This window comes from Pygocentrus nattereri, chromosome 14, assembly GCF_015220715.1.
Source record: "Pygocentrus nattereri isolate fPygNat1 chromosome 14, fPygNat1.pri, whole genome shotgun sequence".
Lineage (NCBI taxonomy): Eukaryota > Metazoa > Chordata > Actinopteri > Characiformes > Serrasalmidae > Pygocentrus > Pygocentrus nattereri.
The window spans coordinates 23,258,635-23,286,207 of NC_051224.1; the positions used below are offsets into that span (position 1 = coordinate 23,258,635).

Genomic DNA, 27,573 nt, shown 5'->3' on the forward strand with positions numbered 1-27,573 from the left:
ATCCAGGGCAGAATTGTTATGAGGGAATGCAAAATGCAGCATTATCGTGAAGGAATGCAGCGTTATCATGAGAAAATTCCAAATGCAGTATTATTGTGAGGGAATGCAAAATACAACTTTATTATGGGGGAATGCAAAATACAACTTTATTATGGGGGAATGCAAAATGCAACTTTATTGTGAAGGAACGTGAAATGCAACTTTATTCTGAGGAAATGCAAAATTATTCTGAGATAATGCAAAATGCAACATTTATTGTGAGGGACAGCGAAATGCAACATTGTGAGGGAACACTAAATGCAACAGTATTGTGAGGGAACACGAAATGCAACTTTATTCTGAGAGAATGCAAAATGCAACAATATTGTGAGGGAATGCAACATGCAACTTTATTGTGGGGGAACGTGAAATGCAACTTTATTGTGGGGGAACGTGAAATGCAACTTTATTGTGGGGGAACGTGAAATGCAACTTTATTGTGGGGGAACGTGAAATGCAACTTTATTGTGAGGGAACGTGAAATGCAACTTTATTGTGGGGGAACGTGAAATGCAACTTTATTGTGAGGGAACGTGAAATGCAACTTTATTCTGAGAGAATGCAAAATTATTCTGAGAGAATGCAAAATGCAACAATATTGTGAGGGTAGGCAACATGCAAATTTGTGAGGAAATGCAAAATGCAACATTATCTTGAGGGAATGTGCAGTGCAGTATTATTGTGAGGGAATGCGACATTATTTTCAGGGACTGCAAAATGCAACATTACTTTTGCATTCCCTCATAATAATGTTGTATTTTGCAGTCCCTGAAAATAATGTCGCATTCCCTCGCAGATTTCAGGTAGGCTGCCTTCTGACCTTGTCTGGGAGTTTGTTCCAGCAGATAGCAGTGTAATGACTGAATGCTGCGTCGTCTTGTTGGGTTCTGATTCTGGGCACGACTAACTGACCGGTCCCGAGTGATCGGAGAGGCCTGTTGGGTTCGTGTACTTTCAGCAGATCAGCAGTGTATTTTGGTTCAAGGCCGCTCGGTGGTTTATTATACTTAGAAGCACCTGTACTTCTGTACTTAATTGGTAGCCAGTGCAGCGACTGGAGGCCTGGAGTGACGTGTTGGGATCTCTGAGTTCTCGTAAGCATTCTAGCAGCTGCGTTTTGAGAAAGCGGTAGCTGGTTGTGTTTTTGAGGAGGCCAGGAAAGAGACCATTGCAGAGGTCCAGCCTGCTGGAGATAAATGCATGTATCAATCTTTTTAGGTATTGTTGTGACATGAAGAGTTTGATGGTTAAAGAGCTGCTTTTGTTATTTTTACACGTCTGCTCAAATTCAGGTCTGAATGAATTGTTATGCCAAGATTTCTGACTTGATCTGAATTGATCTATGAATGTAACGACTCTGCTTGAGCAAACACTTGCTCTGATTTCTTATTTCACAGTCTGAGCATGTGCAGAACAGACTACGGTGCCGGAAATAAACGAGCAGCGTCGCCGCAAGACGCAGCAAAACACTTTTGAAGTGACGCTGAAACCAAATAAATTTGACGAAATTAACGATTTAAATATTCTTCTAGATGTTTGTTCATATTTTCAGGTAAAGTGGTGATGTTTAGAAAAGGCTGCTTTTGAAGTTTGAGTTTTCCGTTATGTTTGTCTCCTCTTCTTCTATGAGTCTATTGGCTGGTTCTAAAGCAGAAATCTGATTACCGTCTGACTCGTGTAGTTTCACCATTATCTGATTACTGAAGTGCATGTAAACATGTTGATTGGGTTACTGACAAAATCTGGTTATGTGCACTTACCAGATTAAGTGCATGTAAAAACACGCATTGTTTGACCTGGGATGCCCAAAATTTTGCATCTGACTCTCACCTCATTCAGAGAGAAGAGGCTCTTATTTGACTGGAAATACCCCCCCCCCCCAGGTAACCTGTGTAACAGCCTCACAGGTAACCACCTCTTTAATAATTGAAGCTAATTGCGTTGTGTGGTGCAGACGGAGGGTCCCGGGGGAACCAAGAGACTCTAGGTTAGCGCTGTACTAACAGCGCCACTACAACCACCCCCTAGTTCCTGCCAACGAATGGGGAGCGTAGTGTGTGTGTGTGTGTGTGTGTTCGTGAGCACACGTTGCACAACACGCTCACTCTGCAGGAAACAAACATGACTTCATAAAATTTTAATGCCCCCTCCTTCTCTTCTCTCGTTCTGTTCAGTCACTCGCTTAGAACACAGCGAAGGTCACGTCTACACTCATGTCTCCATCCTCAGCTCTCTCTCTATTCCCCGTGTCTCTCGCTGTCCGTCACCCCCCCCCCGTCTCTCTCTCTTCATCTGAGCTGTTGAAATTGGACAATGTTTACATACAAACTGTATATTTAACTGTACATTAACGTCCCACGGTGTTCAGTTTGAGTCTGTTTACTGTCCACCCAGCCCAGCCCAGGAGCTGGTTAGAGAGTTCATGGTCAGATTGAACTGATTCATTAATAAATGTGTGTGTTCAGTTGTGTATTCAGTGAAATACACATAATAATATTATTATTATTATTATTATTATTATTATTATTATTATTATTATTATTACTTTCTGAAATCCTGAGCTGCACCAGGACAAATAAATCCGACTGTAATCTAATGGATCTAATCTAGAGGTCAGATCTGAGAGTCTCCTCAGTTGTTAGTGAGTCTGAAGTCCAGCACTGCTCAGAGAGATTAGAGGATGCAGTAAAGAGGCTTAACGACCTGAGGATGAAGAAGAGCCTCTGACCACTGACCTCTCTCTCCTTCTCTTCCTCTCTCTCCATCTCAGTCTCTCTCTGTCCTTCTCTCCTTCTCTCTCATCTGTCTCTCTTTCTCAGTCTCTGTTCTTCTCTCTCTCTCTCTCTCTCTCTCTCTCTCTCTCTCTCTCTCTCTCTCTCTCTCTCTCTCTCTCTCTCTCTCTCTCTCTCTCTCCTTTTCAGTCTCTCCTCGTTCTCCTTTTCAGTCTCTCCTCGTTCTCTCTATTTTGGTCACTTCTTCTCTTCCTTTCATTTACATTCTCTTCTTTTTGTTTCTTTTTCCTCTCTTCCTTTGTCTTCTCTCTCCTTGACTTTTCTCCGGTCTTATCTCGTCTCCTTTTCTTTTATCTTTTTTTTTTTTTTTTTTCTCTTTCTTCTGTCCTCCTCCCTTCTGTTCTTATTTATTCCCCTCTCATCTGCTCTTTTTTCTCTCCTCTGCAGCTGCTAATATATTATCAATCCTCTAGCCAATCCTAGTGTGTGCTGAGGGAATCCTGACCAATCACAGCTCTAGATGAGTGACTGAGTCAACATATGAATATTCATGTAAAACGATGAAAGTAGATTATTTTAATTAAACTACTTCGACCTTTAGGCCGGTCACTTTACTGACTGACTGTGCATTTGATGCACTGTGAGGTGAATCACAATCACAGTGTGTAGTTATACAGTAAGAATCCCGCTGTTGCCTCCCTGCTGTGCAGGTCCAGTGTGTGTAAGTGCTCTGGACCGTCTGAAGACATTTTCTTCTCTGCGGCTCCTCGGCTGCCAGAGCATTCTTCACACCTCGCCATGATGCCGAGTTCACTCCTGCAACTCGGGGGAGGGAGGGGGGTGAAGAGAGAGGGCTTTTTGATTCTGTGCAGGTGTGAATTTTGTCATGGGTTTATCACTGAATCAGGTTTCTGTGAACTGTAGTAGAAAGGACGGCTGATAAAGCCTCCACTGAGCTCTCGCTCTGTTTGATTGTGTTTAAAAGGCAAAGCTGCAGCCAGTCCGTCGAGACCTGTTTGGTGTCTGAAGTTCGCTTCTTTAGTTTTGCACCAGAGCTACGAGACTAATGTAGCTACCAAGTATAAGAAAATGTAGGCAGCAACTAGCATAGCACACTTATTGTTCAATTACATCTAATAGACTTGATTATTTGGTTTCTGACACAGTAGTTGCACTCCAGAATCTGGGCACCAGCCGAGGTAGTGCAGGTTCTTCGTTAGGACTGTCCTATGAAGGCTTCTCCTTAGTCGCCTATTGGTCACACAAATGGACCAGTCTTAACGAGGCAGACCAGACAGTGGCGCCAGTCTCGTGAGGGAGCTTCTGAGAGAGATTGGAGCCCATTGCCTTGAGTTTGTTGCTTTTTCATTTCTTCACAGAAATCGAGATGTTCTTATGTAGTAGGATAAACTACACATACACAAATACTTCTAAATAAAATACGATATATGGACGAACACTTTAATTAGTCATTTTATACTTTATAAGGTAGCAGACGAATTCAAGGATACGACAAACGTACATTTTAAAACCAGTTCTGCTCCAACAGCTTGGTTTTCCATGTGATGGTGTTTTTGTTGATGTTTGTGCCCAGAGAATTGTCCACTCATTCAACCAGATAGAAACTGTATTCTGAAAGGCCTGAATGTGATGTCTGTTCTGATTGAGGTGTTTACGTGGACGTATTCTATTCTGATTGAGCTATCCATGGTTTTCTTCCGTTCTCAACGGCAGTTGCCATGATAACTTAATAGTTCCTCTAGGATGGGCTAAACTTCCATGTAACGCTTTTCACCAAGAGTAATGACGATGCTATCAAACAGTCTCGAACACAGGAACGTTATGTGCTGTCAGGGAGTCAAAACATCTCAAAAGCTTAAAACAAAGTTGGAAAATGAATGCTACGAACACAAAGGCAAGCACAGATCAGAATATCCGTGTCCAAAGAAGACCAGGCAAAAAGCTTGGCTAGCGGCACTGAATTAAAAAAAAAATCGCAAAATATTAATTCTTCCATTTTGTGATAAATGCATAAGAGAGATTCGGATTAACAAAGCGAGTGAAGAATGCGCACCTGATTGTTTTTTAGTCAGCCTACAAAACTACTTTGCTACTGCGGTGCTGAACTAATAAACCATTGTGGCGACTGTGGCAGCATAACCAGTTATGTTTCTCAGAATAAATGCATCTCGTTTAATTTAAAATCCCTGATCTACCTCCCACAAAAAAGCAGCGATGTGGCTACAAGATCTGCCCGGACCAGCGATGCAAGACCATCCTGCTGATTCTACTACACCGTTGTTTAGAACCTGTAGTAGTTAGGTGTCCTGACGGACTGGCCTGGCTGTGCCTCAGCTTTGAGAAACGTGAACTGTTTGCAATTGTAACACAGAACCCTTGCACTCCTGGTCGTCTACACCTTCAGAAAAACCAAGGAAGCTGATAATGTTAACATGCATCACATCGGTCCAGTTTCACATCATCAACCCAGACTTGGGATGGGTTCAATGGATGAGGAAGAGAAGACTGTGACACCATTTACCGTTCTTGTTGAACGTTCTTGTCTATGATGCCACCGCGGCACAACTGCCATGTTCTTGTATCCAAAAAGTGAAACCTAGCAAGCTACACAGTTTAACAACTGGCTAATGATAAATCTCTTTAGCCGCCTATGCTATCGGTTATCGACAACAAACGCATGCCCGAGGTCGTGCCCATTCTCGTTCCAAACACACACAAACCGTAATGGTAAGTGTTGTTGTCTAGGAAAACCACGCGTTGGTCGGATTATTAACCGATTGGCTGCATGTAAACGTGGCTAGTTTGGCTGACTTATTTATTTTCCTGGCTGGAAGGATTAAAAACTCATCTCTGGTGTCCAGTTTTGCCTGAATAAAGACTGAAATCAGTTGTTTTCATGGTTTTGTTTGACGACTGATGCAGCAGTTACACTAATGCTAGCGTAGTTGTGCCTATAAATCAGTAGCTAGGCTAGCAGTCAGGATGGTTGACACCATAGGAATTTCCGGTGGCTGTATGAGGTATTTGCCTAATGTATGCTGGGCACTGTGGTGAGAGAACACTGATGAATGGAAATGTAAAACAATATAAAATCATATTCTGTCAAGCAGATGATCTCAGAGATACGATAATGCACTACTGCTTAACATCATAAATAAGAGATTAAACTGTCTGGAAGACTTAGTAGTTTTAGGTGCACGTGTAACAATTTAGGTGTGCAGTTTAATGTTAATTGCTAGTCACAAGTTTCCATGCTAGTTAAATTAGCCTCAGAGCTCCAGTGCAAAACGTCAGACACCAAACATTGCCTGCATTTTATTTAAAAGGAGAAATTTGGTTGTTCACCCATCTGTCCCTCCGATAGTGTGTAAGAAATCTCTCCTTTCGCTGTTTATTGGGTTCAGGATGAGCAAATGTTCTTCAGTCCGCTCCTCTGACCTCCAGCGCTGCCCTCCAGAGGACCAGGCATCAATAAAACATGCCCGCTGAACGGGGGCCGTGTGATTGACGTGAGAGAGTGGACACTGTATTAGAGAGACTCTCACAGTCTCACCTTCTCCCGCATTACTTTTTCATCGCGGCCATGACGTATGAGAGTGTCATTCTTTATCTCACTCTCTTTCGCTCTCACACAGGAGGAATGAAGACCGAGCGGCCAAGCTGTGGAGGGCATTACTGTAAAAGCCTTCTGTGTTTGTGCGCTTAGGATATTGTTTCCTGCCTGAATGTGATTCTTAATGTGGGGCTACTGTGGCCCTTCATGAAGGTCAGAAATACAGACAGAGACAGTAGAGCTGTACAATATGGACATTGTGATTATTATGCTACATACTGAAATTGTGATACACCTCACTATGTATTCAAAACATTGTTTTTTAGTTCATACGTCACACATTGAAATATTATAGGGTCACGGTGGCAGCGCGGCTTTGTGTGAACATTACTAATGCAGTCTACATAAAAGTAACAGGTAAAGTTTCCTGTGTTAAACTAACTATACCTGCATCAAACTGTTACCTGTGTTAAATTAATGATAGCATGCAGAAAACTATGATGCATGTAATAAAATACAGATAACTGCATTAAACTAACAGTAGCTGGTTAAATCAATGATACGAGTTGTAATCTACCGATAACTGCGCTAAACTAACGATACCTGGTTAAATCAATGATGCATGTAAAAAAAAAAAAACGACTGATAACTGCATTAAACTAACAGTACCTGGTTAAATCAATGACACCTGTGATAAACTACCGATAACCATGCTAAACTAATGATACCTGCAATAAACTACCAGTAACTGCAATATCTGGTTAAATAAGTGATACCTGTAATAAAATACAGATAACTGCATTAAAGTAATGATACCTGGTTAAATCAATGTTACATGTAATAAACTACTTATAACTGTATTAAAGTAACTATACCTGGTTAAATCAATAATACCTGTATACCTGTACCTGATATTAATATTATGGATATTAAACTAATGTTATCTACATTAAACTGTTACCTGTGTTACACTAACAGTACCTACATTGATTCATTTGTTAAATGAACTTTACCTGCCTTAATGTAACATTGCCCATGCTAAACTGGAGTTACCCACATTAAACTAATGTTACTTGTGTTTAAACTAACATTGCCTACATCGAGTAAGAAATTAATGTTACCTTCATGAAAGTAGCGTGGATGTTGCCTGTTGTTGAGCTTGTATATCAGAGACACAGCGATATGGCTTATTTTGCGGAGACTTTATACACAATATTGCCAAAAGTATTGGCTCGTCTGCCTTCACATGCATATGAATTTGAGTGAGATCCCCATCTTAATCCATAGGGTTTAATATGATTTCGGCCCACCCTTTGCAGCTATAACAGCTTCAACTCTTCTGGAAAGGCTTTCCACAAAGTTTAGGAGTGTGTTTATGGGAATTTTTGACCATTCTTCCAGAGGCCTGGCTCACAGTCTCCGCTCTAATTCATCCCAAAGGTGTTCTATCGGGTAGAGGTCAGGACTCTGTGCAGGCCAGTCAAGTTCTTCCACACCAAACTCGCTCATCCATGTCTTTATGGACCTTGCTTTGTGCACTGGTGCGCAGTCATGTTGGAAACATGAAGGGGCCGTCCCCAAACTGCTCCCACAAAGTTGTGGGCATGAAATTGGTCTGCTGAATCATTAAGGCCCAATCCCATTTCACCCCTTGCCCCTAACACTTAGCCCTACCCCTCCATTTTGCGCATTCACGTCTAGGGGTAGGGTTGTCCTGATTGTTGTTGAGATGGAGGGGTAGGGTGAAGTGTTAGGCCTATTTGGCCCTTCAAACGGAGATTTTTCAGAGGTGCACTACAAATGGAATGTTATGAGAAAATTCCCAGAATGTGAATAATCGGCAAGATGTCTGTACAAGTGACCAGAGACACATAAATGTAAATATTTCTCTGTTTAAAAAGCCGTTGTATTGTCAGATAAACATTGTAATAGCATGTTGGAAATGTCCAGAAAACCTTATCGCTTCGGTTTACGTAAAAGTTGCTGACGACAACTGATGACAAGTTTTCAACCCCTATCCCTTGTTACTCAGTTTCAAGGGGGAGGGTTACACTTGAAAACAAGGGGTAGGGGTAAAAATAAGAAATGGGATTGGGCCTAAGAGTTCCTTTCACTGGAGCTAAGGGGCCGAGCCCAACTCCTGAAAAACAAATCCCACACCATAATCCCCCTCCACCAAACTTTACACTTGGCACAGTGCAGCCAGATATAAGTACCATTCTCCTGGCAACCGCCAAACCCAACCTCGTCTATCGTCTGTCTTGGATACAGCTGCTTGGCCATGGAAACCCATTCCATGAAGCTCTCTACGCTGTTCTTGAGCTCACCTGAAGGCCACATGAAGTTTGGAGGTCTGTAGTGATTGATTCTGCAGAAAGTTTGCGACCTCTGCGCTGTTATTTTGTTGCGCTTCCACTTTGTTGTAATACCACTGACAGTTGACTGTGGAATATTTAGTAGTGAGGAAATTTCTTGACTGGACTTGTTGCACAGGTGGCGTCCTATCACGGTACCACACTGGATGTCACTAATACCACTAATGTTTGTAGAAGCAGTCTGCAGGCCTAGGTGATTGGTTTATACACCTGTGGCCATTGAAGTGATTGGAACACCTGAATTCAATGGTTTGGATGAGTGGATACTTTTGTCAGTATAGTGTATGTAAAAACAATCAAACGTATTAAAGACTATATTTTGTAAAAATAGCAATTATTTTAGGTTACAGAAATACTCTGATTCATTAATGCACCCACAGGAACTGAAGCTGTGATCACAGAGCACAGTAAACACATTGTGGTTGTTTTTAGGGCTCATTTGCATATTGTAGCTTTCTGTAATATCAGTATTACAGACTTGCTCATCTGCTCTATGACACAAGCCACCTTTTACCAACTTCAACACGTTGTGCTGTTTTGAGGTCCGGGTGTGGGTGCAGTGTTACTGCGTCTTGCTCGATCAGTGCTCAGTACTGGTGTAGTGTGTCTTTTTGTTGCGTCAACAAACATTGATATTTCAAAAAAGGTGAAGACACACGTCAGAATCTCTAACGGTTGCTGTTTGTATGACATACTGAATCAGGTTTCTTTGTACCTTTAGGTTAACCAGCTTAAATATCTCCATGTCTGAAATTAGGGCTTTTTTGGACACCTCTGCATTTCTGCTTGCCAGAGTGGCCTTTATAAATGTCCCACACGCTGTGTTTTTAGATCTTGTTATCGGATTCAAAGCTAAATGTGTGGCTTAAACCAGGAACAGTTTAGAGGAACAGTTTGCACTGTTTGTGATGGTGAGACGATTTTACAACAGCAATAACATTTGACAGGGTACATGTTGCTGTGGCAACAGCTGCTTAAACCTTTGAACGTAGTAGATTGTTAAATGGTCAGCTTCAAGTTTCTTCCACAAAAGACAACTTCATATGCTCTGTATTCTGACATTTTGTTTTTATTAAGCTGTTTCAAAAATGGATTACAATTTGTGCAGTACGCATTCATCCCCGTTAAATATTCTGTTAAATAAATTGTATTATTTTTATTCATATAAAATATTTTAGTATTTGAGGTGATATTCACTACATTTGATGGTAATCAGCAGTGGGATTGGTGTAGTGTTTCTGTTATAGCTTTACTCTGTGTTCTGTATTTGGTTTACATATTTGGGGTTATGTGTTGCTTAGTTTTGGTATACCATTACTTTGTATTTGGGGTTAAGTGTTGAATTGCTTTGGTATAGCTTTACATATTTGGGGTAGTGTTGCATTGTTTTGGTATAGCTTTGCTGTGTATTTGGGGTTAGGTGTTGCATAATTTGGTATAGCTTTACATATTGGGTTAAGTGTTGCATTGTTTTAAATAAAGCATTTTGCTTTGTGTTTAATGTAGCATTGAATTGTTTTTGGCATAGTGCTACACAGCGTGTTGGTAGTTTTGCATAGTGTTTGGTGTAGCGTTGTTGCGTGTTTGGGTGTAGCATTGCTCTGTGGATTGAACATTACATTGTTTTTAGTATTGCGTAGTTGCGTGTTTGGGTGTAGCATTGCCACATAATTTTGACCGTATGGTTGAATTGGTTTTGGTGTCTCCTGCACCACGGTTTGCATTTTCTGTGAATGTGTGTATGTATGTGTGTAAGAAAGAGAGAGGGAAATGAAGGAAAGATGTGAAGGGTCTCTGGTGTTTCTCTGAGACCCCAGCTCTACTGCCCTACTGTAATTAAAGTAAACAGGAGTTAGTGTCGCTGCTCCATCTTACGGCTGCTCCGTTCATCTCTCACCTCCACCCAGGCTCATACTGTTTAAGCCCCTTACAGGATTAGCTCCTCGGAGCTCATTGGCTTTCATAGTGAGAGATTACCAGTAGGGCACAGCCGAGTCCAAACTGGGCAACCACTGCGCCAGCCATCAGGGCCAATGTATCAGTGACTTTCCAGGCGTTTATTTCATGCTATCCAGTAATGAAATCTAAACGGCTCAGGGGTGTGAGCAGTGCAGCAGAACATGGAGCTGATGGCGTGATTTGTGCGCGTTTTACAATTGTGATGAATCTTTATTTACTCTAATATAAGCTAATGTAACATTTTTCATGCCGTTTTGAACCACTTCTGCTGGTCTAGTCATCATGACATTCACATAATGCAAAAGATATGGGCCTTTTTATTTTTAATGATTGAAAAAGTTTTTGATATGACAGTGAAAATATTTCTAACACAACATAAATATGCCTTTCTTTTTGTTGTGGTTGTAGGGTTTTTTCCGAAGGAGCATCCAGAAGAACATGGTGTACACATGCCACCGAGAGAAAAGCTGCATCATCAACAAGATCACGCGGAACCGGTGCCAGTACTGCCGCCTGCAGAAGTGCCTGGAAGTGGGCATGTCTAAAGAGTGTAAGTAACAGCCTCTGCTCTTCTTGGAGGGCTTAACACTAGATGTTGAACATTGCTGTGAGGATTTGATTGAGCATTAGTGAGTTAATCAGGTGCTGTAGTGAGCATTAGTGAGGTAATCAGGTACTGATGTTGGATGCTCAGTTCTGGATCACTCAAACGCAGGAGAATCTATGTAGAAGATCATTAATAGGTCAGAAGCTGAAAGTCAGGAATAGTCATGCTGTTGCGTTGCTGCAGGCTGTGGTCAGCTACTTTGGGGATTAATATTGCGTGTGCCTGTATCCTGCAGACAGCACATTTATACTGTTTCCTTGACCCTGAATGCCGTCTTTTACATTGTACAGATTCTGGGTCAAATTTTTAAAGCAGCCGAGTGTTTATTCTGGCTTTAGTGCCACGAGCTCCATCTGGTGGACAGAGTACATGAGTGAGATGCATAGACTAGTAAGAACATATGAGGTTTTGTGTGTTTTTGTGCGTTTTCTGGACAGATGTGACCCACATTTGTGATTAAAAAGAGAAAAACAGGTACCTGGAGCATCTGTATTACATAAAGGAACTTAAATATATCGCTGCTGTCGTAACACAACTTTGTATTTCCATTTTGTCATTTGACATAATTAGAAAATACCTATTGTTCTTTACATTGTGTGCAAATTTTATAAAGAATGCACCAAAAGAAATGACCCAAAATTACTTGGAAAGACGTCTGGTTCCATCGACTTACATTAAAAGTAAAGTAGTTTTTTTTCCTTCTCTTTTAAAGTTAGTAATTTGGACATACAAGGTTTTGTTCTGACAGCAGCAAAATATATGGGACATTATTATTTGTTCATTATTATTGTTATTTTTATTACATATATGTACTTTTGTATGTATTATACACATTGTGTGTGTGTGTGTGTGTATGTGTGTGTGTGTGTGTGTGTGTGTGTGTGTGTGTGTGTGTGTGTGTGTGTGTGTGTGTATATATATACACACACACACACACACACACACACACACACACACACACACACACACACACACACACACACACACTGCTCAAGAAAATTAAGGGAACACTCAATAACACATCCTAAATCTGAATGAATGAAATATTCTCATTGAATACTTTGTTCTGTACGAAGTTGAATGTGCAAACACAAAAATCATCAATGGAAATCAAATTTATTAACCAATGCAGGCCTGGATTTGGAGTCACACACAAAATTAAAGTGGAAAAACACACGACAGGCTGATCCAACTTTGATGTAATGTCCTTAAAACAAGTCAAAATGAGGCTCAGTATTGTGTGTGGGGCCTCCACATGCCTGTATGACCTCCCTACAACACCTGGGCATGCTCCTGATGAGGTGGCGGATGGTCTCCTGAGGGATCTCCTCCCAGACCTGGACTAAAGCATCCGCCAACTCCTGGACAGTCTGTGGTGCAACGTGGCGTTGGTGGATGGAGCGAGACATGATGTCCCAGATGTGCTCAATCGGATTCAGGTCTGGGGAACGGGCAGGCCAGTCCATAGCTTCAATGCCTTCATCTCGCAGGAACTGCTGATACACTCCAGCCACATGAGGTCTAGCATTGTCCTGCATTAGGAGGAACGCAGGGCCAACCGCACCAGCATATGGTCTCACAAGGGGTCTGAGGATCCCATCTTGGTACCTAATGGCAGTCAGGCTACCTCTGGCGAGCACATGGAGGGCTGTGCGGCCCTCCAAAGAAATGCCACCCCACACCATTACTGACCCACTGCCAAACCGGTCATGCTAAAGGATGTTGCAGGCAGCAGATCGCTCTCCACGGCGTCTCCAGACTCTGTCACGTCTGTCACATGTGCTCAGTATGAACCTGCTTTCATCTGTGAAGAGCACAGGGCCCCAGTGGCGAATTTGCCAATCCTGATGTTCTCTGGCAAATGCCAAGCGTCCTGCACGGTGTTGGGCTGTGAGCACAACCCCCATCTGTGGACATCGGGCCCTCATACCATCCTCATGGAGTCGGTTTCTAACCATTTGTGCAGACACATGCACATTTGTGGCCTGCTGGAGGTCATTTTGCAGGGCTCTGGCAGTGCTCCTCCTGTTCCTCCTTGCACAAAGGCGGAGGTAGCAGTCCTGCTGCTGGGTTGTTGCCCTCTTACGGCCTTCTCCATGTCTCCTGGTGTACTGGCCTTGTCTCCTGGTAGCGCCTCCAGCCTCTGGACACTACGCTGACAGACACAGCAAACCTTCTTGCCACAGCTCGCATTGATGTGCCATCCTGGATGAGCTGCACTACCTGAGCCTCTTGTGTGGGTTGTAGAGTCCGTCTCATGCTACCACGAGTGTGAAAGCACCACCAACATTCAAAAGTGACCAAAACATCAGCCAGAAAGCAGAAAGGTACTGAGAAGTGGTCTGTGGTCCCCACCTGCAGAACCACTCCTTTACTGAATGTGTCTTGCTAATTGCCAGTAATTTCCACCTGTTGTCCATTTCATTTGCACAACAGCTGTGAAATTGACTGTCAATCAGTGTTGCTTCCTAAGTGGACAGTTTGATTTCACAGAAGTTTAATTATGTTGTTGAAGTGTTCCCTTTAGTTTTTTTAACTATACATATATATATATAATGTATGTATATATGTAAGGCAGTGTAAGGTTGGCTCATGATTTAAGCCTACCTAAGTTGGCACAGAGCCAGCAGGGCATGTGATTCCTGACCGGTACATTTGCTTCATCTGTTCTCCTCCTGTTGGCCTGTTTGACACATGACCTCTTACCATTGACTCAATCTCATCCAAATGACTCCATAATCACAGCAGATACCCTTTTTTTTTTTTGGCTTTTGTCCAGCATCCAGTCATGTGATGTATATTTAACTGGTGCTATTTAGTGTTTATGTGCATAAGATTTCAGCATTTACTGTTAGCTTTTATTATTTTTTTCTGTTTAGTCTGAATTTTAACGCACGTGAAGAAATAAACTGTTCAGCCACTATAAATTTTGTAATTTTACATTAAAACATTTAACCATAAGTTCTGTTTGGAAATGGCAAAATTCTTACACAAACTGTAATTTGTTGTGGAAATATAATTTACAGCTTGCACTCCTTAGGAAAATGTGTAGCAGTGGGTTTTACAACCAGTGTGGTTTAAACTGATTTGTGTAAGTTACAGTCCTGTTTTTTGACGAGTGTCAAACGAGTTTCTGGTTTTAGTGTGAAGTGTAGCAGACAGTTCTGGTTGTGTTGTCATGTAAACATCATGTTGGGTGTTTTTAGTTGTTTTGAATGGTCAGCAATCTACACTCATCTATAGTTCACAAACTCCATAATTAAAAAAATAAATCCCTACTTAAACCTTGTAGGCTGTAATTAAAATTGCAACTCTAGTGATTTGAAAATTGAGCTTATTTTTTTATAATTTGTAGTTTAGATATAAAAGCATATTTGCTGAATATTTAAAGTAACGATAAAAGATGAAAAATTTTGCCCCCACTGGTGTCAAGTTGCATATTACTGAACTCTTCAGTGTCTACAATGAATTATTCAGTATCTGCAATAAATTATTTAGTATCTGCTATAAATTATTTCAGTATCTACTATGAATTATTCAGCATTACTACAGATGATTCTGTATCTACTATGAATTATGTAGTATCTACTATGAATTATTCAGTATCTAATGCAAGTTATTCAACATCTACAGTTAAATATTTAGGATCTACTATAAATTGTTTAGGAGCTACTATAAATTATTCAGTATCTAGTATGAATTATTCGGGACCTAAATTAGTTTGGAGTGAATGTGGTCCATGTCCTGGTTCTGTTGTACAGGTCAGGTTCTAGCAGTAAGTTCATGGCGCTGTGTCCAGGTTTGGGCCAGAATCTCAGAGCTGATTCAGTGCAGTTCACATGCTCTGCTGCTTTATCCTGTAGCAATTGCTGAGTCCTGCGAGTGCGACAGCGCGGTGTGAAATCTCTCCTTCAGATGGATTATCTCATCATCTGTTTCCAGGCTGAAACAGGTCCGGGAATGTTCCTCCTTATGAATTTGTGTTGGAGGAGGAGTGTGTGTCGCTGGGCCTGTGTGTGTGTCACTGTGAAAGATGACTTCTCTGCACTAATAGTTCTTTAATGGTTCCATTAGATGGTGTTTTCAGAGCCCATGCTGGCACCCTGCTCTCTCTGGAGAGATGAATATGTTGGTGGAGCGGAGACGTGAAGCCACAGGCGCTGCTTGCTGGGAATGGGAGAGCGGAGGAATGTAGATGAAAGCAGTCAGGAAGGGCGAGAGGACAGTGAAGGAGTGTGCAGTGTAACTGGATATGAATTTGTAACATGGATTGTAATGGAAAATAAATCATAGTCAAAACACTGAGAGGAATAAAGCCAGGAATGATGGAAACAGAAGAAATGACATCAGAAGGGAGGTGAAAGTCATCCTGTGTGGCTCAGCGGAAAAAGAAAAAAAAGAGAGAAAAAAACAAACGTTCGGACTCTTACAAGGTTACAGTTGGCTGTTTTCCGTAACAGCATCAGATACTTCGCTCTCTTTCTAGCCTGAGGCGTTTCACAAATGATTTAAGTGGTTTTAAATTTTAGAATACATGCAGGTGGTATTTGTTTATATACACACATCACTGCACAAAAGCTTGTATCTACACTTTTGTTGTTTTTCAGTTTTTGACATGTGTAAATTACATGATCAGTGGACCAAAATAAACGGCCTAGAATGACTCGGAAAAAATTCTGGTTCCATCGACTTACATTAAAAGTAAAGTAGGATTTTGTCATTCTCCTGTAAAGTTACCGTTTTGGAGATACAAGGTTTGGTTCAGAAAACAGTGATGTATCTGTAAGTGTGTGTGTGTGTGTGTGTATATACACACACCCACACCCACCATATGAACAAATAAACCTGCATGTATTCTAAAACTTTCTGTGAAATGTAATTTCAGGCCACAAAAAGCGAAGAAACTAAGAAAATGGGAAATATTAATGACTGCAGAACATGAGAGAGAAAGGGTGAGGGGGTGGGAAGAAGAAAGGAAAGGGTGGGAGGTAGGAAGGAGAAAGGAAAAAGAAATGTATATAGAGGGAAAGAGAGAGAAATGGCCAGAGACAGGGAATGGCTAAGAAATGGACAAAAGAGGTAAAGAAAAGAAAGACAAAAGGGGAGAGAGGGAAAATTGAAAGAAAGGAGAAATAGAGAGGGAAGAAAGAAGGGAAAAGGGGGGGCGGTGCGCTGTGAAGGGAAGCCCTTTTTCAGCCCTTTGAAGCCTGGGAGCTGTGATGTGTCATGTGAGGGGATTAGATTAGAGCCGTCTGGACTGCATGCAGAGGCTGTTCATCACTGTTATTAACAACTTCATCTGCCCTACACACACCAGCACGCCTCCCTTGCCTTGCGAGAGAGAGAGAGTGAGTGTGTGTGTGTGTGAGAGAGGATGCTTTGGTTATTGTGGGTTTCTGGAAGCAGGTATGATGTATGAGACTTCAGCATTTATTAAGGATGTAATGATTCCACTGCAGAATGGAAACGGCGCGTGGAATGTGGATGTAAAGCTGTTTGGCTGATATGACCCTCGTTCCTCTAAGCGGCTCTCGTTTACCATCTTTCACTATGACCACTACTCTGACATCAGAGTAAAGTGAGCATGAGTGAACAGGGTGTATGCTGTGGACACACACCACGCTCAAATGCTCAAATGACTGGACATTTTTGTTAGACAGCACTGAAAAAGGTCTATTGGAAAACCTTCATCTTAGCCTGTATGTTTTAGCCTACACGCGAAGCTTTAGTAATGACTGTTTCTACATAGAACCATCAACATACAAAGAACCATTTTCATGCTTAAAGGGTTCCTTGCACAGTGAAAATGTAGAATATAATTGAGAATATGGTGTATATGGTTCTGTGTAGGACCTTTTCAAAAAGGGTTCTAAGCTTGACGTAGTAACAGTAGTAGAGCCCTTTTTGGTGTTATATAGAACCATCTGCAACACGTTTTCCAACAGTCTGAAGAAACATTTCACCATACATACCTGTCAAGCATGAAAATGGTTCTAAAAATGATTATGGTTCTATATAGAACCATTGTCTGTACTCAAAAAACTTTAAAAAATTTTCATTATTTTTTTTTTTTTTTTTTTTAAAGGATGTAGAGTTATTAGGCATATGTTTTTAAGTATTTCCTTGTCTGTGTAACTTACATCACTGCTGTATGATTTTAACTCAGTTGTGTTGTCTTCGTTGGGTTTGCCGTCTTGAAAGTAACCAAGGATGTTTTGGTTTAGTTTAAAGTTTGCTGTGTTATCTTTCCTCATATTTAGCCCTATAGAGATTGGTTCAGTTCATCAGGGGTCTTTTTATGAAAAGAATAATATTATAATATTAATATGCATGCTGGAAGACTAAATACATTCAGTAGCAGAGGTTTTTATTTATTTATTTATTTATTTTTACTTTTTTCCAACATGAAGTACACCCAAATCACAGACATCTGTATCGGGATGGGTTTAAATTTATCAGACGACCTCAAAGTTTGGTGAAAAACAGTAGGTTGTTCAGCCTGGACGATGTTGACAGAAATAAAATCGAGTAACACCATGAAAAGAGGCAGTTATCCCAGGACCCCTTGTCAACTTAGAACCAAACATTGAGCTTAGAAGCAGACGTTGTTCATCATGACGGAACACATGATTTTCACTGAAGGTACTGAAGTGTTGGTAGTGCTTATGTGAATCCAGTCTTGTGGTTGAATCACTGTATGGGGCGGATGTGTTGGAATAGGTAAGTGATTACTACACTGCTGTCAGAAATGGGCAACAGCCTGGTGTAATGACATTGTGGTACATCAGAGTTTGAAATTTGTGTCTAAGTTGGCCCACCTACTTTTTGAAAGACCTACCAAAAATATATGTACGCCTGCACCGCTGGAGTCAACAGCAAACCAAAAGAAATCCACACAGATTTTATAATCCATATAGCTGACTTGACTAATCATTGCAGCTGTAGTTTGTAGGTCTCATGATTCTGTGTCACTAACAGGCTTTCCTGCTTACTCTGCAGCAGATTCTCCCAACTGAGAGTTTATTCCAGTCACCTCCAGTTTCTCTTTCCTCACTTTCACTCTCTGCCAGTACAAGCTTTTTCAGAAAACTGTTCCTTTTATATTCACTGTTATTTATTCATTACAGCTTCATTACAATATTCTTCTGATGTTCAGAACTGAGTGGATGTTAAAGAACCGGAGGGCAGTGGCACAGATTTCAGTGTTTTGTTGAATCTGTGGTGGGTAATATGGGACAAAGTAAGCTGTGCCTCATTTTTGAGTAGCAGCCAATAATGTGTCTCCATCTAGTGGTAAATTGCGATAGTGCAGGAGGAATTTCCTGTGCTGTAGTGTCTTTGACTTGGAGCATGTTCATGTTCCTGGTCAGATTAATCATAGAGCATTGTGTCATGGAAAAAATATTGTAATTTTCACCTCTAAAACATCTGATTTGGATGTCGCCGTGTAGTAGCAGGTGGGTTAAAATATTACTAAATAATGTTTCACCTCCTGCTCCTCCTCCCACCACCACTACTAAAGGAGAGGATAAAACATTTAGTGACTTGTTGTTTTTAATTATAACTCATGTTAAAGAACGTAAACCCACCCGCTACCATCAGTAACTGAGACTTTCATTTGAAGAGCAAGTTTTGATGCCGACATCAGCCTCACTGGGTGGTGCATGTTGCTAACAGTTCTTCTCCTCCTTGCAGCTGTTCGGAACGACCGGAACAAGAAGAAGAAGGAGGAAAAGAAGGTGGAGTGTTCCGAAAGCTACGTTCTGAGTCCCGATACGGAGCAGATGATTGAACGTGTCAGGAAAGCCCACCAGGACACATTTCCATCGCTATGCCAACTGGGCAAATATACCACGGTGAGTAAGTCATGCCAACAGGGGGCACTAGAGCAGTAGTATCCTTTATGAAAGCAGTGTCTACAGCAGGGATGTCTTTTTTTTTTTTTTAACATAGGGGCATGATGGTGGGGACTTGCAAGGCTGCAGGATGCCTGTAATAATACATTACATGACCTCATAGTATGTGATATATGTGCCTTCCACTAAACGTCACTACACTGTCTTTTATTTAGGTGGCTCACCTAAAAGGCTTAGATTGCTTGAGAAATTGGGACACAGATAAATGTTACACCACTTGTACACAAGCATCACTTTAGATTTTATCCATTCTAGTGGAAACAGTGCTGAACAGTACATTTGAGGGAACCGTTGGGGTTTCTGTCAAATATGAACAGATAAACCCTGAAAAATATAACACAGTGGAAATGATGACCTTGGTGTCAGGCCACATCAGCTGTGGTCTTCTATGCCATCTAATGTTGCAGTTTTATAAATAATAAAAAAAACCTCTTGTTCATTTATTTTCATTTTATTTTGCTGGTATGAAAAGACAAAAGATGAAGATAAATGTACAAGCAAGAAGCCAAGTCTAAATGTAAGCACTAAATGATAAGGCAGAGAGGATCTTGCACAGATTATGAGCTTTGGCCAAGAATAAGCACTCAAAGTCTTGCCATCATCATATGATGGCAAAGCTGGAGCTGGACAAGGCTTGTTTGTGCTTTTAGGCACACAAACATAATGTGAGGAAATATGTGGTTCTAAAATGTAGACTTCATTCTGTTCTGCATGGAGAGTTCGAGAACCTGACCACTTACATGAAGTTGTGCAGTGACTGTTTAAGCTATAGCCGTTAATGTCCTGAAGTTATAGTTAGGTTTTGCTCATCGGCTGTTGTCTTGATTGATCGTTTGGTTAAGTCACTGACCATCTTGTGCTACAGAACCCATGAATATTTTCTTTCTTTAAAATCATACTATCTTTAAAAAAAATACACTCCAGGCTTTTTTCACTCCAGAGCTTCATTGAAAGGCTGAAGATGGACACACTTCCCCTCACAGATCACCAGATAATCACTTTTGGGTCAAGCTTCCAATGTGGAAATTCAGTCCCAGATGTAAAAATTGTCAGAAAGGAAAATTGGGGGTGAAATTGGGCTAAAAGTGGTGCCTGTTAATGCTTTTTTATTTCGGTCTGAGGTGGACTCACCTGAGAGGTTTTAAATAACTTTGATGATCTGAAGAGACTCTAAATCAAGGCAGCCCAAATGATGGCCCACAAACAGTGTTTACATTTTGTTTGATTTTGGTCTAATTATGCGAACGTGCATTTTAAATGTTGTTTGTGAGGTTCAATAAATAAGTAAGTAAACAAGTCTTTCCCTTCCTGTCATGTAGAACAACAGTGCAGACCACAGGGTCTCCCTGGATGTTGACCTCTGGGACAAGTTCAGCGAACTGTCCACCAAGTGCATCATAAAGACGGTGGAGTTTGCGAAACAGCTCCCGGGCTTCACCTCCCTCACCATCGCAGACCAAATCACTCTGCTGAAGGCCGCCTGCCTCGATATTTTGGTGAGTGCAGCGCGAAAGCGCTCAAAAAGCCACGGAAATGCAGCACATGTTCAGGGCTCACATACCCTATATATATATATCTGTGTGTGTGTGTGTGTGTGTGTGTGTGTGTGTGTGTACACACACACATATATATATATATATATATATATATATATAATTTTTCTATAGTGATATCTGACAAATGATTCCTTTTCTGCATTATTGTTAAACAATGAAATAAATTGAAATCTTAAAATGTGCTATTTTGATACTTTTATCAGATTTCTTTACAATACACAACAAAATCTGACTGTACTGTAAATCAATTTGAATGTAATCACCAGCTCTGTTCAAACTGTCATCATGTGATGTCTTTGTGCATGTTTTACAGTAAAACTGCAGCAGTTGAGCTGTTGACCTTTACTGTGACTCTGCGTAAAGACGGTCATAAAGGCCCATATTTTACTCTTTTCTTGAATTAGAATTTTTATCCCTGAGGTCTGCTTATGTACCAAAACAGTCATCATTCATTTTCCAGCCTCTCTTTATGCCTTAAACAGGCCGTGATTGTCCTTTTCCTTTGAAGGGACCACTTCACTGAAAACTGCTTTTTTGAAATAGGTGTGATGTACCTGAAAATTGTTAGTTTTTCAAAACGTACGGTCCACTCTGTCAGTGAAACTGTACATGACGGAAAGTGCAACAACAGCCCGTGGTGAAGTCATCACAAAACAGCAGTTTAGCTCCACCCACTCTTGCTAAAGCTGTAGGGGGTGTCCAGAGGAGTGTCAGCGGCTTACTCGTATTTGTAGACACAATACATCAAAGTGGCTGTAAAGTAGACATACAAACTGAAATATGGCCTTTTGGTAAATAAAACCATACAGATGTTTTATATGGACCTTAGTGGGAAAGAAAAGAAGACAGATGGAGGATATGGGCCGTTTAGGACTGATATTTGTGCTGTGTCTCATACATATTATATCGAAAATTATTTTAAAAATGTGAGGAAAAACACATTTCATATGTGTCCTTTAAAATTAGGTGATCGAATATTATTGATTGTATGATTCATCATTGTGTTTTATCCTGAATTATATGATGGAACTGTTGGGACCAAGAGCTATTTTTTTGCCCTTGCCCAGAGTCCTGACATGTGAGGTTTATATTCTAAACTATTCTGTGCTGTGGCTTTGTTCTAACTATTGCTTAATCACTTACAAAAAATAAACAAAAATAAGAGTATTCAACCAAAAAGAAGAGAAAGTACAATAAAACCTAATGCAAAGATCAAAGAGTATCCTGTTTGGGGGGGGTGATGAGATAATCGCCCCTCCCGTTTACCTTGCCACATATCATCTTAGTCCTCATTATACCTGATTGTGCACTTCTCTTGGGTACCCTTATTTCCAATCATACATGACATTGTCTGTTTTTTTTTTTTTTTTGGTTTGTTTTTGAATATACCAAACCCATTCCATGCTTTCAAGTCCCTTTGTCTCTTGCTTTATTAATGGCCTCCAAAAACCCGGTTTATGCAGTTGCTAATCCGCTTACTTCACTCTTTGGAGGTTAGCTTGTACTTGTTTTCAATGCTTCTAACATTTCAGGGACTCTTCAATGCTAAAGCTCCCTAACATACACGAATCAAGGCCTATGCTTAGTGAGAGGATTAGTATGCTTTTATTAATCAACTTTGTCCATGCAGTTATAATTTAATAATCAAGGTAGTAATTTTAAGGAAACTTTTAAAACTCCACAGAATGCTTCAGCACTGGTGAAACATTCATTGCACTGTGTTTCATTCCTTTTGTCACTCTCCTGATTCTCTTTGCTTCTCTTTCATTGTTCCCTTCTCAGATTCTACGAATCTGCACGCGCTACACTCCCGATCAGGACACCATGACCTTTTCGGATGGTCTGACGCTGAACCGGACGCAGATGCATAACGCCGGCTTCGGCCCGCTCACGGACCTGGTGTTCGCCTTCGCCAACCAGCTGCTCCCGCTGGAGATGGATGATGCTGAGACGGGCCTGCTCAGTGCCATCTGTCTGCTGTGTGGAGGTACTGCAGGCTTTATCTAGGAGCACGTAAAGAGCAACTTAAAATTTCTATATAATTAATGGTTAAGATGTAAACAGACTTGTTCAGAGTGGTTTGGTGTGAAATGCTCTGTTCTAGGTAAACTTAGAGTCAGAATTGTTCGCAGTGGTGGTGATGAGAACCAGACGTCCACCTCTAAAAGCTCCCTCACAGAAAGTTACTACATGAAATTTTTATGAATTCACTGCCTGATGACTGCGACGCTGTTTTATGACAGTTTTGAGAAGATTTTGGCTTTAAACTTCATTCATGGTGGAGGGATACATATATGCATATATAATATGCAAGGCGCTGTGAGGCACAATAGAAAACTTCTTATTTCAGATTTTCCTCTATTTTCCATCATCAACCTTATATATAAACACTCAGAAGACTCATGGATGTTCTCTGATAATTTTTGATAGTAAATAAAATGTCTATATTTGTGTTGTCAAGGCGACCCCTGGTTTCTATCACCACCACTGTAAAGAAGGCAATGTCTGAGACATTAATTTTCCAACATTACAAAATCTCTACTACATATTGTGCAAAACAGGCAAATGCTGACTGGTTAAAAACGCACTGGAGAGGAATTCAGGAACAAATATCTATCTGATCATGTTGTTTCGACGTTTATGAAAGTATGCAAACAGAGTGTACCTGCATGTGTCTGCAGATCGGCAGGATCTGGAGGAGTCAGATAAGGTGGACATCCTGCAGGAACCACTGCTCGAAGCATTGAAAATCTATGTGAGGAAGAGGAGGCCTCATAAACCACACATGTTCCCCAAAATGCTGATGAAGATCACAGACCTCAGGAGCATCAGTGCTAAAGGTGAATGATACAGAAATAATAACAATAAAACATGAACTAAGTGATCTATAATAAATCAACTATTATTTTATTAATTGTCTAGTTACTCTTTCCCTTGCCATCTGCATCGTATAAGTTCCATCGGTGTGGATTCTTCCTAACCATAAAGCTATATCGCCCCCTACACTTCCTGTAGTGTATTACAGTCTGTCAGAGTGACTGTGTGGATCATTTGAACATTATAGAGGCTTTTTAAATGAAACAGTAGAAGTCTTAATGACAAAATCTCACTTTTTTCATCTCTCTCTCTCTCTCTCTCGCTCTCGTGTTCTTCAGGTGCGGAGCGAGTGATCACCCTAAAGATGGAAATCCCTGGCTCCATGCCTCCACTCATCCAGGAGATGCTTGAGAACTCAGAGGGTTTGGATGGTCAGGGCAGCAGCGGGGCTCGGGCAGGAGGAGGCGCTCCCCCAGGCAGTTGCAGCCCCAGCCTGTCGCCCAGCTCAGTGCGGAGCAGCCCGTCAGCACATTCGCCCTGAGACTATCCCCAAAAACGGGCTCCACACAGGCTGCACCAGGACTGCAGAACAGGCTTCCAGTCACGAGTCAGATGGACTTTAAAGACCAGGGGAGATGGACAGTGCCCTGGCTTGCTTTGGCTGGGGGACATAAAGGCTGAGTGTCATCCAGATCCAGGACCCACATTATGGCTTAATTGAGTTGGTGCTTTAGTGAAACTTTGCAGATTCTGATCTAGGACCAGAGAGGAATTAATCAGAGCGGACCGAGGACTCTTCTTTGGGAAGGATCAGTCCTGCACTTTGTGGAACTAGTCTCTCCACTCTGTCCTCGCTCCCCTGCTTCCATTGCATTAAACAGCCACGGTTGTGTTGGTTCTACGGACGCGTCTGACTCTTTCGGACCCTTCGGCATTGGTGGGACAGGAAATGTTTCTACATCCACGCGTATTGTACGATGACTTTACGTTTCAGATTCCCTCAGCTGTAGATCTAAAGAACTACAAGGACAGTTAACTAAAGACAAAAGGACGTCCGTCGCCCAGAAGTCTTCAGGGACATTTTGAACTTTGCATCTTTTTTTCTCCCCCTTTTCTTACAAAAGATATATGAATATATGTATATCTATATTGACAGAAAAAAAGAGAATTTGAAATTTTTGTCTTGGGTGGAATGATGCAGGAAAAATAACGTACCTTTGCTCTTATTTGTTCCAAGAGTATCGTTGTGTTCTGCCCACTGTTATGTTCACTGCAGAAGATTGTTGTGGGTGATTCAGAGATGTTTTTACTAAGGTTAAAACAAATCGCACCGTTCACATATTGTTCACATGCACACTCACTGAACAAAGCCAGTTTTAAAAAACAAAACATACATACGGAGGGTGAAGTGCTCAAATCTTGTTCAGCAAAAATAACTAGCTTTCTTATTGGTTTTCGTTACAGTCAGGTTACAAGATTCTGAATGTTCGTGAAATATATTTGATCACAGACTGACCTCTTTTTTCCGATTGATCAGCATTAATGAATGGTCAATGCAAATTCTGGTTTCACTTCAGCTGAAGTAAAACAACGAAACAAAAAGATATTCGAGCCCTGATGACAACGTTAGCAGTGCAATTGGCGCAGTCAGGCATTTACATTCGATGGGTAAGGAATAACGTGATCATTCATTCAAAATTTACAGTTCAACTACAGCACGAAGTGTCAGTTTCTTGCATTTTATGGTGCAATCAAACTGGGTACCCTGTTGGCAGACAGACTCCATTCTCTGCCTCCCATTATCCCACTGCCTCATAAACCCTACAACGCCACTGCCTCGGTCCTTTTGAACAATCACCACCACCAACAACACCACTGCCTCCGTGAGACAATCACTTTACCTATAGCTCCCCAACAGTACTGCCTCTGTACGACACCAACCTACGCTGGAAACTTGGATTGAAAGCAGTAGCCGATGTTTGTGGTGTCTAAATGGCCTGAATAAGCTGGAAATCTACAGTGAATTCTTGAATGCTGGCAAGCGTCAGTGTAGATTTGCAGCTTGAGCTCCAACTTCTTTGCTTGGGCAAATTTGAGTAGAAAATCATTCACAGTGATGTGGGTGTTATTCATCCACAGAAACACCTTGTCTTATAGGGAGTTCCTCTGATTTCTTTCCAAAATGTCTGCATAATTCAATGTCTTTGATTCTGTTTGCATCTTTCAGAGTGGTTTGGTGTGAAATCATTGATTTGTAGAAACTCAGATTTCTTTAAAGTGGTGGTGATAGGAACCAGGGATGTGACCAATGCGATATGGCTGCTTAATTCATAAAACAGGGGTCTCCAGTCCTCCTCCTGAAGCTACTGTCCTGCAGAGTTTAGTTCCAGCCTTCATATAATATGCTCTCCCTGCCCTAATCTAACACTGATCAGTCTCATCCAGTCAATCAGGAAGGTCTGAAGCAGTTAATTAAATGGAGCAGGTGCAGCAGATTGTGGTTGGAACAAAACTCTGCAGAACTTGTAGCTTTCAAGGAGGAGGGTTGAAGACCATTGATCTGAAACAACCAGTGAACCAACATGTGTCTACACGAAAATTACTTTACTTTGTGGACTATTTTGCCTCTGCCAGAACTGAAGCTTGTATCTGGCTTTTTTTTTTTAACATGCCTGCTGTCCTTTACTCTGCGTCTGAATTTTGACAAAGAAATCGACTAGAATGACTTTAGAATAAACTCTTATTACATTAACTTATTCAGGTTAGGAATGCAAAGTGTTGGAGAACTGAGGTTTTGTTCTGACAGCCACACTTCTCTCTTCACCATGACGGTGTTAAATAAACCCATTTTAGGCTAAATGTTTCTTAAACGATCATAAAGTGATGTCTGGCATTACGTAGTGTATTCATTATCATTTCTGAGGCAGCTTTTAGAGGTAGATGTCTGGTTCCTATCACCACCACTGTTTCTCTTGGTTTCTTCACGCGGAATGATTAGTTTACATCTTAATCAATGAATTATGCAGAAACGTTTGATAGAAACAGTGAAAAAGTGTGAAATGCACCTGGTTCCCAAGTATCAACCTGAATGCCTCGCTGTCGGCTAGCGTGTTGCAGTCTTACAGGCGTACATTACGATTTGACTGAACATCAACTCAAAAGTGGGGCTCCAATCCAGTTTTCCACTGTAGATCAGTGTCGGCGTGTCATCACTGTACCTTTTTTGCGATACCTCTGCCTCTCCGCCATCCTCACTGACCGCTCAGTGGGATCCTTCAGGCAGCGCCACGAGCCGGAACCTTTCGACATGCTTGATCGCGGCCTACTGCTGCCAAAGTCTCGCTTCCTCATTTCGCTTCAACTATGCACACAACTTGCACAGAAGTTGAGCGATGGTGTCGATGAGCTGAGTCCACTCGCTCTGAGATCCCACCGGTCTCTCGTAAGCTTTCTCGGAAACCTCTTTGTGTTTTTTGCGTTTGCGTGTAAGGTTATGCTGATGTGAGCGAGTACTGGACTCTAAATGCTGCCCAGACGTTTCACTGCCAGTGAGCCACAGTGTTTCGCGCACGTCAGTGTGGTTGTCCCCTCACATACACACACACACTCACACACGTGACGAACAGCCATTTGTCAAACAACGTCCAGCACAAGACATGGTTCTGTACTGCTCTAACACTTGTTACACAGTCAAACGCACAAAAATAATGTTCCTCTTGTATCAGTTCCCTGAATGTTAAGAATAATCTTTAATAAAGACTCATGTTTTGTGTGTGTTTATGATTGTGTGTTTATGATTATGATTTGAGCTGTGCTAGGACCAGCCGCTCAAAGCACTTTGTGATGATGGGGGTGAGGGCTACCGGGCGGTAGTCATTCAATCGTGATGGTTTGGAATTTTTGGGTATTGGGACGATGGAGGTGGTTTTGAAGCAGCTTGGTACCACAGCACGGGCCAAGGACAGGTTGAATATGTCCGTCAGCACTCCTGCCAGCTC

General features: G+C 41.4%; 1 protein-coding gene across 3 annotated transcripts in view; it reads left to right on the forward strand.

Annotated features, from left to right (window-relative positions):
* The window catches only part of rarab (retinoic acid receptor, alpha b), a 205,870-nt gene extending 178,515 nt beyond the window's left edge, over positions 1–27,355 (forward strand). For all 3 annotated transcript variants that reach the window (XM_037544785.1, XM_037544786.1, XM_017710396.2), the window contains 6 exons: positions 11,088–11,229; positions 18,982–19,142; positions 20,522–20,698; positions 22,541–22,745; positions 23,440–23,598; positions 23,914–27,355. In XM_037544785.1, coding sequence (XP_037400682.1) covers positions 11,088–11,229; positions 18,982–19,142; positions 20,522–20,698; positions 22,541–22,745; positions 23,440–23,598; positions 23,914–24,116 — 1,047 coding nt within the window. In that variant the 3' untranslated portion in view covers positions 24,117–27,355. The remainder of the gene's footprint in view (positions 1–11,087; positions 11,230–18,981; positions 19,143–20,521; positions 20,699–22,540; positions 22,746–23,439; positions 23,599–23,913) is intronic.
* Positions 27,356–27,573: the final 218 nt, after the last annotated feature.